The sequence below is a fragment of the Anabas testudineus genome, chromosome 7, assembly GCF_900324465.2.
Source record: "Anabas testudineus chromosome 7, fAnaTes1.2, whole genome shotgun sequence".
In the NCBI taxonomy this organism is placed as follows: domain Eukaryota; kingdom Metazoa; phylum Chordata; class Actinopteri; order Anabantiformes; family Anabantidae; genus Anabas; species Anabas testudineus.
In genome coordinates, this window is record NC_046616.1 from 8,893,814 (window position 1) to 8,912,300 (window position 18,487).

General features: G+C 37.5%; 1 protein-coding gene across 1 annotated transcript in view; it reads right to left on the bottom strand.

Moving 5' to 3' along the window:
* LOC113167170 overlaps nucleotides 1-16,824 on the bottom strand; it is an 89,382-nt gene extending 72,558 nt beyond the window's left edge. The window contains exons 1-26 of the mRNA XM_026367584.2: nucleotides 16,738-16,824; nucleotides 16,282-16,407; nucleotides 14,927-14,980; nucleotides 14,174-14,278; nucleotides 13,772-13,825; nucleotides 13,555-13,662; nucleotides 13,019-13,123; nucleotides 12,617-12,670; nucleotides 12,401-12,508; nucleotides 11,865-11,969; nucleotides 11,463-11,516; nucleotides 11,246-11,353; nucleotides 10,710-10,814; nucleotides 10,308-10,361; nucleotides 10,092-10,199; nucleotides 9,556-9,660; nucleotides 5,929-6,000; nucleotides 5,721-5,825; nucleotides 5,102-5,206; nucleotides 1,391-1,495; nucleotides 1,168-1,272; nucleotides 962-1,066; nucleotides 742-846; nucleotides 527-631; nucleotides 311-415; nucleotides 91-195 (exon numbers count right to left, since the gene is read on the bottom strand). Coding sequence (XP_026223369.1) covers nucleotides 91-195; nucleotides 311-415; nucleotides 527-631; nucleotides 742-846; nucleotides 962-1,066; nucleotides 1,168-1,272; nucleotides 1,391-1,495; nucleotides 5,102-5,206; nucleotides 5,721-5,825; nucleotides 5,929-6,000; nucleotides 9,556-9,660; nucleotides 10,092-10,199; nucleotides 10,308-10,361; nucleotides 10,710-10,814; nucleotides 11,246-11,353; nucleotides 11,463-11,516; nucleotides 11,865-11,969; nucleotides 12,401-12,508; nucleotides 12,617-12,670; nucleotides 13,019-13,123; nucleotides 13,555-13,662; nucleotides 13,772-13,825; nucleotides 14,174-14,278; nucleotides 14,927-14,980; nucleotides 16,282-16,319 — 2,282 coding nt within the window. The 5' untranslated portion in view covers nucleotides 16,320-16,407; nucleotides 16,738-16,824. The remainder of the gene's footprint in view (nucleotides 1-90; nucleotides 196-310; nucleotides 416-526; nucleotides 632-741; nucleotides 847-961; nucleotides 1,067-1,167; nucleotides 1,273-1,390; nucleotides 1,496-5,101; nucleotides 5,207-5,720; nucleotides 5,826-5,928; nucleotides 6,001-9,555; nucleotides 9,661-10,091; nucleotides 10,200-10,307; nucleotides 10,362-10,709; nucleotides 10,815-11,245; nucleotides 11,354-11,462; nucleotides 11,517-11,864; nucleotides 11,970-12,400; nucleotides 12,509-12,616; nucleotides 12,671-13,018; nucleotides 13,124-13,554; nucleotides 13,663-13,771; nucleotides 13,826-14,173; nucleotides 14,279-14,926; nucleotides 14,981-16,281; nucleotides 16,408-16,737) is intronic.
* Between the last annotated feature and the right edge of the window lie 1,663 nt (nucleotides 16,825-18,487).

Consider the following 18,487-nt stretch of genomic DNA (forward strand, 5'->3'; position numbering starts at 1 on the left):
AAATTTCTTTCATTTTTGTTTTGTCTCTTTATTTTTGCTTTGACTCCAAATGTCTCTGCATCAATGTACTAACATTAAAATTTATTTTACCTTGATACTGCATCACTGGATTTGAGAGGATCTTGATTGGACTCCTCACTCTTTTCGGAATCATCACTTTGTTCTAAAGAGACTGTTGTGTTGTTCTCAGATGACCTTTGGAAACATTTTAACAAGGTTTTTTTTTTTTTACAAATTTCTTTCATTGTTCTCCAGATGCTTTATTTTGTCTCCAAATGTTTCAAAGTACTAAAATTAAAAACATTCTTACCTTAATTCTGCGTCACTGGAGTTGAGAGGATCTTGATTGGACTCCTCACTCTTTTCGGAAGCATCACTTTGTTCTGAAGAGACTGTTGTGTTGTTCTCAGATGACCTTCAGAAACATTTTTTTACAAATGTCTTTCATTTTTGTTTTGTCTCTTTATTTTTGCTTTGACTCCAAATGTCTCTGCATCAAAGTACTAACATAAAAAAAATATCTTACCTTGTTTCTTCATCAGTGGAGATGCAGGGGTCTTGATTGGACTCCTCACTTTTCTTAAAAGCATCACTTTGTTCTGAAGAGACTGTTGTGTTGTTCTCAGATGACCTTCAGAAACATTTTTTTACAAATGTCTTTCCTTTTTGTTTTGTCTCTTTATTTTTGCTTTGACTCCAAATGTCTCTGCATCAAAGTACTAATATTAAAATTTAATTTACCTTGATACTGCATCACTGGATTTGAGAGGATCTTGATTGGACTCCTCACTCTTTTCGGAAGCATCACTTTGTTCTAAAGAGACTGTTGTGTTGTTCTCAGATGACCTTTGGAAACATTTTAACAAGGTTTTTTTTTTTTTACAAATTTCTTTCATTTTTCTCCAAATGCTTTCTTTTGTCTCCAAATGTTTCAAAGTACTAACATTAAAATTTAATTTACCTTGATTCTGCGTCACTGGAGTTGAGAGGGTTTTGATTGGACTCCTCACTCTTTTCGGAAGCATCACTTTGTTCTAAAGAGACTGTTGTGTTGTTCTCAGATGACCTTTAGAAACATTTTAAAATCTTTTTTACAGTTTTCTTTCATTTTAGTTTTGTCTCCAAATGTCTCTGCATCAAAGTAGTAACATAAAAAAAATATCTTACCTTGTTTCTTCATCAGTGGAGGTGCAGGGGTCTTGATTGGACTCCTCACTTTTCTTAAAAGCATCACTTTGTTCTGAAGAGACTGTTGTGTTGTTCTCAGATGACCTTCAGAAACATTTTATGTTTTTTTTACAAATTTCTTTCATTTTTGTTTTGTCTCTTTATTTTTGCTTTGACTCCAAATGTCTCTGCATCAATGTACTAACATTAAAATTTAGTTTACCTTGATTCTGCGTCACTGGAGTTGAGAGGGTTTTGATTGGACTCCTCACTCTTTTCGGAAGCATCACTTTGTTCTGAAGAGACTGTTGTGTTGTTCTCAGATGACCTTCAGAAACATTTTAACAAGGTTTTTTTTTTTACAATTTTCTTTCATTTTTGTTTTGTTTTCTCATTTTTGTTTTGACTCCAAATGCCTCAGCATCAAAGTACTAATATAAAATGTAATATACAATGTCTTACCTTGATCCTGCATGGTTTTTAACACACATTTAAAAATACTACCTTTATCATGTTTAATAGTATCGTTCTTTTCCAAGATGAAATTGACAACACTGATCCCACCGTGACAGTATCACTGTGACTCTTGCAGAAACACTTATATAAACAGATTTGTTCCTCAGTGAGGGCTTTCACTCGGTTACTTATATTTAGAATTCTGTCCTAAGTCCTAAGAACATTTTGGAGCGGTCCAGACCTGTGATCATGAACAGCTAAGAAAAGTAACTAGTATCAAAAGTTATTAGTTTAGTGAAGTTTAAAGTACAATAAATACCACTCAAATGTTATATTGTACTGTGAGGTATCAGAAATTGAAAAAACTCAAGTAAAGTACAAAAAATTCAATTCTTCAATGATGGCGCTGCGAATGGCTGCCACATTGTTTTGATGCGCTCTTCTTTTTGTGCTTTTGTCTCCTAATCTTGTTTCCTGCCACAGCGTTGGTGGCTCCTACTCCAGAGAAGAGCTCATAAACATCAGAGCTACTACCCCTGTGGATTTATTCCCAGCTTTTCTGGTTTCTACTCTGGATTTACTTGCGATTCTGTTAAAGGAGGCCAGTTGTTATGCCGAGTTTTGCATGCCTGCCAAGATCTACATCCCCCACTCTAATCAGATCTCGGCAACTCCGAGTTGCCAAATATTGCACCCCCCTCCCTTATTAACTGTAACACACGTTACCAAATGTTGTAATTTGTCCATCTTTTAGATTATTTCAAGCTGACATAATGCGCGTATGTGAAAATTCACATAGGCCTACGCGTGTGTGACAAAGTAGCCTACACTACAGATCTTTGCCCTATTAAAAATGTTCTAGCAGATTAGTAGTGTTGTGGTTAATGAAGGTTTTCATTGTGGTTCATTGAATGTATGAATGTTATCAATGGGTCATACTTTGTCAAGGCAAGTTTAATTTAATAAAATCTCTGCTAACAACTAGATTTGCAAACTTCGGTATGATTTGAACCACACACTTTTGGTGTGAAAATAATCTAAAAGATTAAAATACTCTAAAAATACTATAATACTACTAATACTAAAAAGATGAATAAATGACAGCATTTTGTTATAACGTGTGTTAGGCTACAGTTAATAAGGGATCGGGGTGCAATATTTGGCAACTCTGAGTTGCCGAGATCTATCTCCGCCTTCCTGATCAGAGTGGGGGATATAGATCTCGGCAGGCATGCAAAACTCGGCATAACACTTCAAAACGAAAGAAGGAGGAATCTGTTTTTACATCAACAGCGGCTGGTGCAACGACATCACTGTAATATCTCAGCACTGTTCCCCCCACCTGGAGGCCTTCCCCATCATCTTCTACTCGCCCCGTGAGTTCTCTTCATTCATTCTTGTCGGTGTTTACATCCCACCGAATACCGATGTGCGTGAGGCGCAGCGCGCGCTGGCACAAAATTCTGAATGTGGAACGGACAAACCCGGACGCCTTGGTTATTGTCTTAGGTGACTTTAACAAAGACAATCTCTCCCACGACCTCCCCAAATTCAAACAGTTTATTAAGTGCCCGACCAGAGAGGAGAAAGTGCTGGACCACTGCTACACCACCATCAGCGGTGCTTATCATGCCGTCCCTCGCGCTGCGCTGGGATTGATTGATTCCGGCATACAGGCAGAAATTAACAGGCCAACAGCCTGAACGACTTCTATTGCCGTTTTGACAGACAATGGGACGGACCTGTGACCCCCCACTAGCCACTGAGCAGCAGCAGCCCCTCCACCTCACAGTTTCACACCTCAGTGTCACCTCCCCCGCCCTCACCTCTCTGTATCGAAGAGAGAGATGTTAACAAGGTATTTAAACGACTGAACCCCCGCAAAGCCGCGGGCCCAGACTCTGTCTCACCCTCCACCCTAAAGCACTGTGCTGACCAACTGTCTCCTGTGTTCACTGGCATCTTCAACACCTCACTGGAGACCTGCCATGTGCCATTCTGTTTTAAAACCTCAGCCATAACCCCTATTGCTAAAAAGGCAAAAACCACAGGACTCAACGACTACAGACCTGTTGCCCTGACTTCTGTGGTCATGAAGTCTTTTGAGCGTCTTGTCTTGTCCCATCTCAAGGACATTACAGCCCCCCTGCTGGACCCCTTGCAGTTTGCCTACAGGGCCAATAGATCTGTAGACGATGCTGTAAACATGGCTCTCCACTTCCTCCTCCAGTCCCTGGACTCCCCAGGATCCCATGCCAGGATACTGTTTGTGGACTTCAGCTCTGCTTTCAACACTATTGTCCCACCTCTGCTCCAAGACAACCTCTCACCGCCGGACTCATTGTGCAGGTGGATTACAGACTTCCTGACAGACAGACGGCAGTTTGTGAGGCTGGGGAAGCATGTCTCTGACCCCAGGACAATCAGCACTAGATCCCCCCCCAAAGGATGCGTCCTCTCTCCTCTGTAATTCTCCCTGTACACAAACAACTGCACAACCGGGATACCAGTCCGTCAAAATCCTGAAGTTCGCAGACGACACCACCCTCATTGGCCTCATCTCTGATGGAGATGAGTCAGCCTATAGAAGAGAGATGGACTGTCTGGTGTCATGGTGCAGCATAAACAACCTGGAGCTCAACGCTCTCAAGACAGTGGAGATGATAGTGGATTTCACCCAGACCCAACCCCCCTCCCCTGTCATCCTCTGTAACACCCCGGTCACCTCTGTCCAGTCCTTCCGTTTCCTGGGCACCACCATCACCCAGGAGCTTAAGTTGGCCTGGTTTGCTGCAGCCACTGCCAGGGACAAGGCTAGGCTGTAGAGATCATACACTCTGCCAAGAAGGTAATTGGCTGCAGCCTTCCATCACTCTGGAACCTGTACGTCTCCAGGACCCAGAGACGTGCCTCCAGGATTGTAGCTGATCCCTCTCACCCCGGCTATACACTATTTCAGCCTCTCCCCTCTGGCAAGAGATTCTGGTCCATCAGGACCAGGACCTCACGCCACAAGAACAGTTTCTTCCCTGCTGCTGTCTGCCTGCTGAACAGTTCCCCAATTCCCCCCAGATAACTGCACAAACCCACCCCTCCCAACTGACTGCGAATATGCATATTTATGTTCACAGCCACAACCATATTTATCTCATAATTACTATTGTGCCTTCCGACTCTGTATGTCCCTCTTTTCTTTTTTTCTTCTCTTCTCTTATATCTGCACCTAACATCAGGAAAAATTCCTAGGGCTGTAAAATGCCCTTTATCACACCTGGCACCTCTGATTCTGATTCTGATTCTGATAATACAAAATTTTTCAACAGAGCATTACTTGAGTAAATGTAGCAGATTTAGTTACATTCCCCTATTGCTTATACATTAGTAGTAGTAGTAGTAGTAGTATTATGTAATGACTCAAACCTTCAGAAACTCGCAGCTCTAACCTTTATTTTACCTTCCTGTAACTAAAATATCTTACCTTGATCCTGTATCCCTGAAGTTGACAGTGTCATGCTTGGACCTGTCACTTTTTATGGAAACACCAATGGATGCTGTAGAGACTGTTTTTTCTTTATCAAGTGACCTTTAAAAGATATATTAGAAACATGTATGTTTGGTTTTCTTTTATTTATTTTCTTTTTGTCTTCAAATCGCTCTGCATCAAAGTAGTAAAATTACATAAACAGCTAAGAAAAGTAACTAGTATTAAAAGTTATTAGTGTATTGAAGTTTACAGTACAATAAATACCAATCAAATGTAGTGAAATCAGAGTATAATGTACTGTGAGGTATCAGAAATTGAAAAAAAGTCAAGTAAAGTACAAATGTTACTGCAGTGCATTACTTGAGTATATGTAGCAGATTAAGTTACTTTTCCTCATTGCTTATACATTATTATTATTATTATTATTATTATTATTATTACTATTATTATTATTATTATTATTATTATTATTATTATTATTATTATTATTATTATTATTATTATTATTATTAATAATAATAATTTAATAATTATGTAATGACTGTAAACTTGAATTTTCTGAAACTGACAGCTCTAACTTTTACTTCACCTTCCTATAACTACAATATCTTACCTTGATCCTGTGTTCCTGAAGTTGACAGTGTCATCCTTGGACCTGTCACTTTTTATGGAAACATCACTGGATGCTGTAGAGACTGTTTTTTCTTTCTCAAGTGACCTTTAAAATACATATTAGAAACTTTAATCTTTTGTTTCTTTTATTCATTTTCTTTTTGCCTCCAAATCTTTCTGCAAGTAGTAAAATTACACAAATATTGTACCTCAGTACTTCTTCACTGAAGTTGAATGGATCAAGCTGGGATCTGTCACTTTTTATGGAAACACCACGAGACCTTAAAAATATATATTAGAAACATTTATGTTTAGTTTTCTTTTATTTATTTTCTTTTTGTCTCCAAATCGCTCTGCACCAAAGTAGTAAAATTACACAAACAGCTAAGAAAAGTAACTAGTATCAAAAGTTATTAGTGTATTGAAGTTTAAAGTACAATAAATACCACTCAACTGTAGTAAAATCAGAGTATAATGTACTGTGAGGTATCAGAAATTGAAAAAAACTCAAGTAAAGTACAAATACTACTAAATGTTACTGCAGTGCATTACTCGAGTAAATGTAGCAGATTAAGTTACTTTTCCTCATTGCTAATACATTATTATTATTATTATTATTATTATTATTATTATTATTATTATTATTATTATTATTATTATTATTATTATTATTATTTTAATTATGTAATGACTGTAAACTTAATCTAGCCACAGGGGTTGCAAGCCAGTGATTTCTGTGCCGGTCCCAAGCCCGGATAAATAGAGAGGGTTGCGTCAGGAAGGGCATCCGGCGTAAAAATTGCCAAAATAACGATGCGAATCATCCACAAGACTTTCATACCGGATCGGTCGAGGCCTGGTTAACAACGACCGCCACCGATGCTGTTAACCTACAGGGTGTCGGTGGAAATTTGACTACTGTTGGTCGAAGAAAGAGGGGAGGCAGAAGGGTTCGTGGTCAGAGAGAGAAGGGAAAAGGCAGGGACATAGATCTGAGAATAGGGACTCTTAACGTTGGTACAATGACAGGGAAAGGCAGAGAGCTGGCAGACATGATGGAGAGAAGGAAGGTAGATGTACTGTGTGTGCAGGAGATAAGGTGGAAGGGCAGCAAGGCACGTAGTATCGGAGGAGGATACAAACTGTTCTACCATGGTGTGGATAGGAAGAGAAACGGGGTAGGAGTGATTCTGAAGGGGGAATTTGTGAACAATATCCTAGAGGTGAAAAGAGTCTCAGACAGGGTGATGAGCCTAAAGCTAGAAATTGAAGGGGTGATGGTGAATGTAGTCAGTGGGTATGCGCCACAGGTTGGCTGTGAGTTAGAAGAGAAGGAGAGATTCTGGAGTGAGTTTGATGAGGTCATAGAGAGTATCCCCAGAGGAGAGAGAGTTGTTGTTGGAGCAGACTTCAATGGGCATGTTGGTGAGGGCAACAGAGGTGATGAGGAGGTGATGGGCAGGTTTGGTGTGAAGGAAAGGAATCTGGAAGGACAGATGGTGGTGGACTTTGCTAAGAGGATGGAAATGGCTGTAGTCAACACTTACTTCCAGAAGCGAGAGGAACATAGAGTGACATACAGAAGTGGAGGTAGGAGTACGCAGGTGGACTACATCCTATGTAGACGAGGTCATTTGAGAGAGGTTAGTGACTGCAAAGTGGTGGTAGGAGAGAGTGTAGCCAGACAGCACCGCATGGTGGTGTGTAAGACGACTCTGGAGGTCAGGAAGAAGAAGAGAGGGAAGACAGAGAAGAAGACCAAGTGGTGGAAGTTAAAGAATTAAGAAACTTGTGAGGAATTCAGAAAGAAGTTGAGACAGGTTCTTGGTGGTCAGGATGAGCTTCCAGATGACTGGGAAACTACAGCAGAGATTATCAGGGAAACAGGTAGGAAGGTGCTAGGTGTGTCATCTGGAAAGAGGAAAGAAGGTAAAGACACTTGGTGGTGGAATGAGGAAGTACAGGAATGTGTCCAGAGGAAGAGGTTGGCTAGAAGGAAGTGGGATGTAGAAAGGACTGAGGAAAGTAGACAGGAGTACAAGGAAGTGCAGCGTAGAGTGAAGAGGGAGGTGGCAAAGGCCAAACAAAAAGCTTATGATGAGCTGTATGACAGGTTAGACACGAAGGAAGGAGAGAAGGACTTGTACAGGCTAGCCAGACAGAGAGATAGAGATGGGAAGGATGTGCAACAGGTAAGGGTGATTAAGGACAGAGATGGAAAGGTGCTAACAACACAGGAGAGTGTGCAGAAAAGATGGAAGGAGTATTTTGAGGAGCTGATGAACGAGGAAAATGACAGGGAAAGAAGGGAGGAAGATGTGGATGTTGTGGAGCAGGAAATAGCAGAGATTGGAAAAGATGAGGTGAGGAAGGCTTTGAAAAGGATGAAGAGTGTAAAGGTTGCTGGTCCTGATGATGTACCTGTGGAGGTGTGGAAGTGCTTAGGAGAGACAGCAGTGGAGTTTCTAACCAGTTTGTTCAATAGGATTCTAGAGAGTGAGATGATGCCTGAGGAATGGAGGAGAAGCGTTCTGGTTCAGATCTTTAAGAACAAGGGTGACACGCAGAACTGCAGCAACTACAGAGGAATAAAGCTGATGAGCCACACAATGAAGCTGTGGGAAAGAGTAGTGGAAGCCAGGCTTAGGAAGAAGGTGGAGATTTGTGAGCAGCAGTATGGTTTCATGACCCGTAAGAGCACCACTGATGCCATTTTTGCTTTGAGAATGTTGATGGAAAAGTACAGAGATGTACAGGAAGAGCTGTGGTACTGTATGAGGTCGTCGGGAGTGGCAGAGAAGTACGTCAGAGTAGTTCAGGACGTGTATGAGAAAAGTATGACGGTGGTGAGATGTGCTGTAGGTCAGACAGAGGAGTTCAAGGTGGAGGTGGGACCACACCAAGGATCAGCTTTGAGTCCCTTCTTGTTTGCTATGTTGATGGACAGGCTGACAGATGAGGTTAGACAGGAATCTCCCTGGACAATGATGTTTGCGGATGACATTGTGATTTGCAGTGAGAGTAGAGAGCAGGTGGAGGAACAGCTGGAAAGGTGGAGGTTTGCTCTGGAAAGAAGAGGCATGAAGGTCAGTCGTAGTAAGACAGAATACATGTGTCTGAACGAGAGGGATCAAGGTAGAAGCGTTAGGTTACAGGGGGCTGAGGTGAAGAAGGTGCAGGAGTTTAAGTACTTGGGGTCAACAGTTCAGTGTGATGGAGAGTGTGGAAAAGAGGTGAAGAGGCGAGTGCAGGCAGGTTGGAGCGTGTGGAGGAAAGTGTCAGGAGTGTTGTGTGACAAAAGAGTGTCAGCAAGACTCAAAGGAAAGGTCTACAAGACAGTGGTGAGACCAGCTCTGCTCTATGGGTTAGAGACGGTAGAAGTGAGAAAGAGACAAGAGGCTGAGATGGAGGTAGCAGAGATGAAGATGTTGAGGTTCTCCTTAGGAGTGACCAGGTTAGACAGAATAAGGAACGAGCACATCAGAGGGACGGCTCATGTTGCCTGCGTTAGCAACAAAGTCAGAGAGGCCAGACTGAGGTGGTTTGGACATGTTCAGAGGAGGGATAGTGAGTATATTGGTAGAAGGATGTTGGAGATGGAGCTACCAGGCAGGAGGACAAGAGGACGACCAAGGAGGAGATATATGGATGTCTTAACAGAGGACATGAGGTTGGCTAGTGTTAGGGTAGAAGATGTTCATGATAGATTTAGGTGGAAAAGGATGATTCGCTGTGGCGAACCCTGATGGGAAAACCCGAAAGAAGAAGAAGAATGACTGTAAACTTGAATTTTCTGAAACTGACAGCTCTAACTTCCTATAACTAAAACATCTTACCTTGATCCTGTGTCCCTGACGTTGACAGTGTCATCCTTGGATCTGTCACTTTTAATGGAAACACCACTGGATGCTGTAGAGACTGTTTCTTCTTTATCAAGAGACCTTAAAAATATATATTAGAAACATTTATGTTTAGTTTTCTTTCATTGATTTTCTTTTTGTTTCCAAATCGCTCTGCACCAAAGTAGTAAAATTACACAAACAGCTAAGAAAAGTAACTAGTATCAAAAGTTATTAGTGTATTGAAGTTTAAAGTACAATAAATACCACTCAACTGTAGTAAAATCAGAGTATAATGTACTGTGAGGTATCAGAAATCGAAAAAAACTCAAGTAAAGTACAAATACTACTAAATGTTACTGCAGTGCATTACTCGAGTAAATGTAGCAGATTAAGTTACTTTCGCCCAGTGCTTATACATCATTATTATTATTATTATTATTTTAATAATTATGTAATGACTGTAAACTTGAATTTTCTGAAACTGACAGCTCTAACTTTTACTTCACCTTCCTATAATTAAAATATCTTACCTTGATCCTGTGTCCCTGAAGTTGACAGGGTCATCCTTTGACCTGTCACTTTTTATGGAAACACCACCAATGGATGCTGTAGAGACTGTTTTTTCTTTATCAAGAGACCTTAAAAATATATATTAGAAACATTTATGTTTAGTTTTCTTTTATTTATTTTCTTTTTGTCTCCAAATGTCTCTGCATCAAAGTAGTAAAATTACACAAATATCATACCGCAGTACTTCTTCACTGAAGTTAAATGGATCAAGCTGGGATCTGTCAGTTTTGCTGGAAACATAGTTGGGAACATGAGAAACTGGTCTTCTGTACTTAAGTGGTTTTTTACATACATTTAAAAATTCTAAACACCTTTATCATGTTTAACATTATCCTTCTTTCCCCAGGTGAAATTGACAACACTGATCTCACTGTGACTCTTGCAGTGGAAGTTTACTTTCCACTTGTGCAAATTATTTGTTAAATGACTTAAAAGATGATCAGTACTATGATGATGAAGTGAATGATACTCTAATCATTTTTAAAGTGTTTTCATTACATCATTATTATACTTAATGACCGAAAACTCCAACTTTCTAAAACTGACAGCTCTAACTTCCTATAACTAAAATATCTTACCTTGATCCTTTGTCCCTGAAGTTGACAGTGTCATCCTTGGATCTGTCACTTTTAATGGAAACACCACTGGATGCTGTAGAGACTGTTTTTTCTTTATCAAGAGACCTTAAAAATATATATTAGAAACATTTATGTTTAGTTTTCTTTCATTGATTTTCTTTTTGTTTCCAAATCGCTCTGCACCAAAGTAGTAAAATTACACAAACAGCTAAGAAAAGTAACTAGTATCAAAAGTTATTAGTGTATTGAAGTTTAAAGTACAATAAATACCACTCAACTGTAGTAAAATCAGAGTATAATGTACTGTGAGGTATCAGAAATTGAAAAAAACTCAAGTAAAGTACAAATACTACTAAATGTTACTGCAGTGCATTACTTGAGTAAATGTAGCAGATTAAGTTACTTTCGCCCAGTGCTTATACATCATTATTATTATTATTATTATTTTAATAATTATGTAATGACTGTAAACTTGAATTTTCTGAAACTGACAGCTCTAACTTTTACTTCACCTTCCTATAACTAAAATATCTTACCTTGATCCTGTGTTCCTGAAGTTGACAGTGTCATCCTTGGATCTGTCACTTTTTATGGAAACATCACCACTGGATGCTGTAGAGACTGTTTTTTCTTTATCAAGAGACCTTAAAAAATATATATGAGAAACATTTATGTTTAGTTTTCTTTTATTTATTTTCTTTTTGTCTCCAAATGTCTCTGCATCAAAGTAGTAAAATTACACAAATATCGTACCTCAGTACTTCTTCACTGAAGTTGAATGGATCAAGCTGGGATCTGTCACTTTTGCTGGAAATATAGTTGGGAACATGAGAAACTGTTTTTTTGTACTTAAGTGGTTTTTTACACACATTTAAAAATACTAAACATCTTTATCATGTTTAACATTATCCTTCTTTCCCCAGGTGAAATTGACAACACTGATCTCACTGTGACTCTTGCAGTGGAAGTTTACTTTCCACTAATGCAAATTATTTGTTAAATGACTTAAAAGATGATCAGTACTATAATGATGAAGTGAATGATACTCTAATCGTTTTTAAAGTGTTTTCATTACATCATTATTATACTTAATGACCGAAAACTCCAACTTTCTAAAACTGACAGCTCTAACTTCCTATAACTAAAATATCTTACCTTGATCCTTTGTCCCTGAAGTTGACAGTGTCATCCTTGGATCTGTCACTTTTAATGGAAACACCACTGGATGCTGTAGAGACTGTTTTTTCTTTATCAAGAGACCTTAAAAATATATATTAGAAACATTTATGTTTAGTTTTCTTTCATTGATTTTCTTTTTGTTTCCAAATCGCTCTGCACCAAAGTAGTAAAATTACACAAACAGCTAAGAAAAGTAACTAGTATCAAAAGTTATTAGTGTATTGAAGTTTAAAGAACAATAAATACCACTCAACTGTAATAAAATCAGAGTATAATGTACTGTGAGGTATCAGAAATTGAAAAAAACTCAAGTAAAGTACAAATACTACTAAATGTTACTGCAGTGCATTACTTGAGTAAATGTAGCAGATTAAGTTACTTTCGCCCAGTGCTTATACATCATTATTATTATTATTATTATTTTAATAATTATGTAATGACTGTAAACTTGAATTTTCTGAAACTGACAGCTCTAACTTTTACTTCACCTTCCTATAACTAAAATATCTTACCTTGATCCTGTGTTCCTGAAGTTGACAGTGTCATCCTTGGATCTGTCACTTTTTATGGAAACATCACCACTGGATGCTGTAGAGACTGTTTTTTCTTTATCAAGAGACCTTAAAAAATATATATGAGAAACATTTATGTTTAGTTTTCTTTTATTTATTTTCTTTTGTCTCCAAATGTCTCTGCATCAAAGTAGTAAAATTACACAAATATCGTACCTCAGTACTTCTTCACTGAAGTTGAATGGATCAAGCTGGGATCTGTCACTTTTGCTGGAAATATAGTTGGGAACATGAGAAACTGTTTTTTTGTACTTAAGTGGTTTTTTACACACATTTAAAAATACTAAACATCTTTATCATGTTTAACATTATCCTTCTTTCCCCAGGTGAAATTGACAACACTGATCTCACTGTGACTCTTGCAGTGGAAGTTTACTTTCCACTAATGCAAATTATTTGTTAAATGACTTAAAAGATGATCAGTACTATAATGATGAAGTGAATGATACTCTAATCGTTTTTAAAGTGTTTTCATTACATCATTATTATACTTAATGACCGAAAACTCCAACTTTCTAAAACTGACAGCTCTAACTTCCTATAACTAAAATATCTTACCTTGATCCTTTGTCCCTGAAGTTGACAGTGTCATCCTTGGATCTGTCACTTTTAATGGAAACACCACTGGATGCTGTAGAGACTGTTTTTTCTTTATCAAGAGACCTTAAAAATATATATTAGAAACATTTATGTTTAGTTTTCTTTCATTGATTTTCTTTTTGTTTCCAAATCGCTCTGCACCAAAGTAGTAAAATTACACAAACAGCTAAGAAAAGTAACTAGTATCAAAAGTTATTAGTGTATTGAAGTTTAAAGTACAATAAATACCACTCAACTGTAGTAAAATCAGAGTATAATGTACTGTGAGGTATCAGAAATTGAAAAAAACTCAAGTAAAGTACAAATACTACTAAATGTTACTGCAGTGCATTACTTGAGTAAATGTAGCAGATTAAGTTACTTTCGCCCAGTGCTTATACATCATTATTATTATTATTATTATTTTAATAATTATGTAATGACTGTAAACTTGAATTTTCTGAAACTGACAGCTCTAACTTTTACTTCACCTTCCTATAACTAAAATATCTTACCTTGATCCTGTGTTCCTGAAGTTGACAGTGTCATCCTTGGATCTGTCACTTTTTATGGAAACATCACCACTGGATGCTGTAGAGACTGTTTTTTCTTTATCAAGAGACCTTAAAAAATATATATGAGAAACATTTATGTTTAGTTTTCTTTTATTTATTTTCTTTTTGTCTCCAAATGTCTCTGCATCAAAGTAGTAAAATTACACAAATATCGTACCTCAGTACTTCTTCACTGAAGTTGAATGGATCAAGCTGGGATCTGTCACTTTTGCTGGAAATATAGTTGGGAACATGAGAAACTGTTTTTTTGTACTTAAGTGGTTTTTTACACACATTTAAAAATACTAAACATCTTTATCATGTTTAACATTATCCTTCTTTCCCCAGGTGAAATTGACAACACTGATCTCACTGTGACTCTTGCAGTGGAAGTTTACTTTCCACTAATGCAAATTATTTGTTAAATGACTTAAAAGATGATCAGTACTATAATGATGAAGTGAATGATACTCTAATCGTTTTTAAAGTGTTTTCATTACATCATTATTATACTTAATGACCGAAAACTCCAACTTTCTAAAACTGACAGCTCTAACTTCCTATAACTAAAATATCTTACCTTGATCCTTTGTCCCTGAAGTTGACAGTGTCATCCTTGGATCTGTCACTTTTAATGGAAACACCACTGGATGCTGTAGAGACTGTTTTTTCTTTATCAAGAGACCTTAAAAATATATATTAGAAACATTTATGTTTAGTTTTCTTTCATTGATTTTCTTTTTGTTTCCAAATCGCTCTGCACCAAAGTAGTAAAATTACACAAACAGCTAAGAAAAGTAACTAGTATCAAAAGTTATTAGTGTATTGAAGTTTAAAGTACAATAAATACCACTCAACTGTAGTAAAATCAGAGTATAATGTACTGTGAGGTATCAGAAATTGAAAAAAACTCAAGTAAAGTACAAATACTACTAAATGTTACTGCAGTGCATTACTTGAGTAAATGTAGCAGATTAAGTTACTTTCGCCCAGTGCTTATACATCATTATTATTATTATTATTATTTTAATAATTATGTAATGACTGTAAACTTGAATTTTCTGAAACTGACAGCTCTAACTTTTACTTCACCTTCCTATAATTAAAATATCTTACCTTGATCCTGTGTCCCTGAAGTTGACAGGGTCATCCTTTGACCTGTCACTTTTTATGGAAACACCACCAATGGATGCTGTAGAGACTGTTTTTTCTTTATCAAGAGACCTTAAAAAATATATATTAGAAACATTTATGTTTAGTTTTCTTTTATTTATTTTCTTTTTGTCTCCAAATGTCTCTGCATCAAAGTAGTAAAATTACACAAATATCATACCTCAGTACTTCTTCACTGAAGTTAAATGGATCAAGCTGGGATCTGTCAGTTTTGCTGGAAACATAGTTGGGAACATGAGAAACTGGTCTTTTGTACTTAAGTGGTTTTTAACACACATTTAAAAATACTAAACACTTTTATCATGTTTAACATTATCCTTCTTTTTCCAGATGAAATTGACATCACTGATCTCACTGTGACTCTTGCAGTGGAATTTTTTCTTTCTACTATCTCTAAAATATTTGTATAATGACTTAAAAGATGATCAGTACTATAGAAAATAGTCTTTAATAGTTATTATAATTCGCTTGGATTTTTCTGTGTGTGAAACGAAACTAAACCGAAGATAAACTGCTACAATGTTACAAACTCATTAACTGATTGAGACCAAAGCAAACGAATGAAACCTTTTACGTTTTCCTCTTGGTTCGGTTTCGTTCCAAACGAACCAAAACACGTCACTTCAAACTGCGCGAGAACGTCCTCTCCGCTTATTGGTCAGATGTTTCTTCCGTAGGAACAGGAACAGTAAATACAGGAAGAAGGTGAAGTGTTGTGGACTACTGTACGTTTGGTCCTTAATCCAGTTGATTATTGTTTTTACGTTACTTAACCTCCTCACGTCTTCACGTTTGTCCTCCATTAATCAGACAGCATGTTTTTGTTGGACAAACAAAAAAGAGGAAACTCTACACACTACCCAAAGCTCTCAAATCATGAGGTTTATAGCGTTTGGTCCCGTTTTGGTTCGGTTCGCGTTCTCACCAGGAGGACCGCACCAGAGTTCGCTAGATGATGCGGATCGAGACCACCTCGTTTTGGGGTCTCGTGCGGTTGTTTTGGTGCGAACTCGGGTGCGATTGCTGTGTTCACACCGGACAAAACGAACCGTACTAGGGAAAACGAACTTGAGTCCGATTTAATCAAACTAGATCCTCTAGGTGTGAAAGCAACACCTAATTTTTATTTACTTTTGCAGATTTCCTATATTATTATAGAACCGATAATTTAAAAAAAACGTGGTTTCATTTACACTTAATTGTGTGACTTTATCACATTGTGCCTTTTTTATAAAAATGTTTGGTCTGTTTGCAGTTTATGTGACGCAATTTCAGCTGCTTGTGCGTACATAGAAACATAAAATGTGAAAACAACTTTATACATGAATCCTATACATCACAGGCAAAGTAAAACTCTAATATGCACAAGTAACAACCAGCAAGGTTAGGGTGACCGTGACCTTTTCTGAATATTATTAAAAATGTGAGTATGAGACGTTTTGCCTGCACAGTGTGATTTAGCTTTTACTTCCTGGTTGAGCCAAGACTGAGCTGAGAAAACAAAGTTCAACCTACCCGTCAGATGATGTAGCCACGGCCCTGTCCTTTGACATGTTGACTTTCCAGTGAGTTCTGCATGTTTTGTTTTTAATCCATTGGGTGGATTTTATTCCTTAGTTACAGAATTCATAATAAAATAATCTGTCCAGACAGAGTAGAACCTTCTTTAAGAATAAAAAGAAATCATCAACTTGCTTCATACAACTTTACTGTGGGAGGGCAGAATCAGTGGTCAATGATTAATAAAATCAACTGTTATCAACTCGACTTTGACATGTAACTTGGTACAGATAAAATATGGCGGCTTGTAGCCTATTGCATAAGTGAGTCTAACAGAGTTGCTCAGTTTCAATTTAAACATGTGTCCTGTACTGTAGCATATATGTAGATTGTTTTATCTAAAGAAACAAGAAAGCCAGCAAGTTACTAAATTCACATTAAATGTAAGTTCACAAAATGGATCATTCTTACCAGTACAGATGAACTCAAAATCCTTCAATCACATGTAACACATCCGTTCTCTACTACGCACATTTTACTGTCATAACTGTGTTTCTTATTTCCTGACAGAGCTGACACCTCCACTTTCACTTTCCTTTTTACTCACATGCCCCTCCCATCAGAGAGCTACTAAGGTTCAGCCTGCAACTATAAAGAAATACAGTGGGCAAAACTGTTGGTACCCCTCTGTTAAAGAAAGAAAAACCCCACAAAGGTTAGTTAAATAACTTGAAACTGACAAAAGTAATAATGAATAAAATGACTACAGTTGCACATATGATTCAGAAGTTTAAGGCCCATGGACCTGTAGCCAACCTAAAATAAGAGGAAAACTGCTGACAAATTGAAGAGACAAAAAAATACAAATGTAACTAAAGACCCCAGAATACCTTCCACTCCACTGATGAAAGCAAATCGTATTAAAAACAAATAATAATAAAAACGCATACTGACAAACCACTAAGTTTCTGGGAGAATTTTCTTTGGACAGTTTAGACAAAACTGGAACTTTTTGGCAAGTCAGCACTATGTTTACAGACGCGAAAATGAAGCATACAAAGAAAAGTACACTGTAAAGTAAAAAAAAGTACACATGTGAAACATGAAGGAGGTTGGGGGTTATATTATGGGGCTGCTTTGTTCTATCTGGCACAGGGTGTCTTAAATCTGTGCATGAAGGAATTGAGTACCTCTCCAAATTCACTCCATCATATAATACCACTCATGAGGTCCACAGACACACACAATGGCAGACACACATATGACCCTGCTGACCTCTGCTGTGTTTTGCCCAACACTGTGTGTGGAGTTTGCAGAAAAACACAAGCACTGGAAGTGAAAAGACTAATTGTTCACTTCTGTGTAAGTATGTGTTACTAAAGTCCAGATGCACAAACATGTGTAACACATTAATACATTAATACATTTACTGGAGGAAAGTACGTGATGATAGTCTTCTGAATGTTGAAACCAGAGAGCAGAGGCTTATCAAATACTCCTGTGAGAACCTAAAGATCAACACTGACATTGTTGACGTCACTGGAGCAGAAACATCATTAATGAATGACCCCCAGTGAACAAAGTGTTAAAGCAAAGCAGAAAATAAAGGAGTGAACGTGTCACTGTGTGTCAGCATGTGTCTGATTGTTTTTGCCAGAGTGACGTTGTTATAATCATACTTTCAGCTTTGGTTGGAACATTTTGTGATGTGACAAAGTTTACTGTTTTTAGACGAACTGCTTCCAAATCACTTCACTGGGCTTTTTCTCTGGTGTCATATAAAAATTTACTGTCACAACAAAAAGCACCAACACAATTAGGGACAAACCGGATCATAAAATTTGCCGGTAAGTTACTTCATAATCCAACAGGTTTGTCGATGAGTCTAAAGATGATTTTGATCTGTAAATCCACCACTTTTATGCAGACTTACAACAGGTTATAGAGGGATTGCAATTAAATTTTGTACAGAGATATATGTTTCCTAAAGGATTAATTAATTATTGCTAATTTACTGGAAATTCCTCTAACGAGTTCATGATGTCAACAAATAAAACACAGAGAAGCAATTTGGTTCATATATTCATAAATTATCACTGTAATAGTAATTTTGTGTTCAGCACCATCATCAGGTCCAAGTCTGTGGTGTTTTGTATTCACTTCTAAATGGACTACGTGAGTGCTGTAACATACAAAACCTTTTAGAAAAGATTCTGAAGAT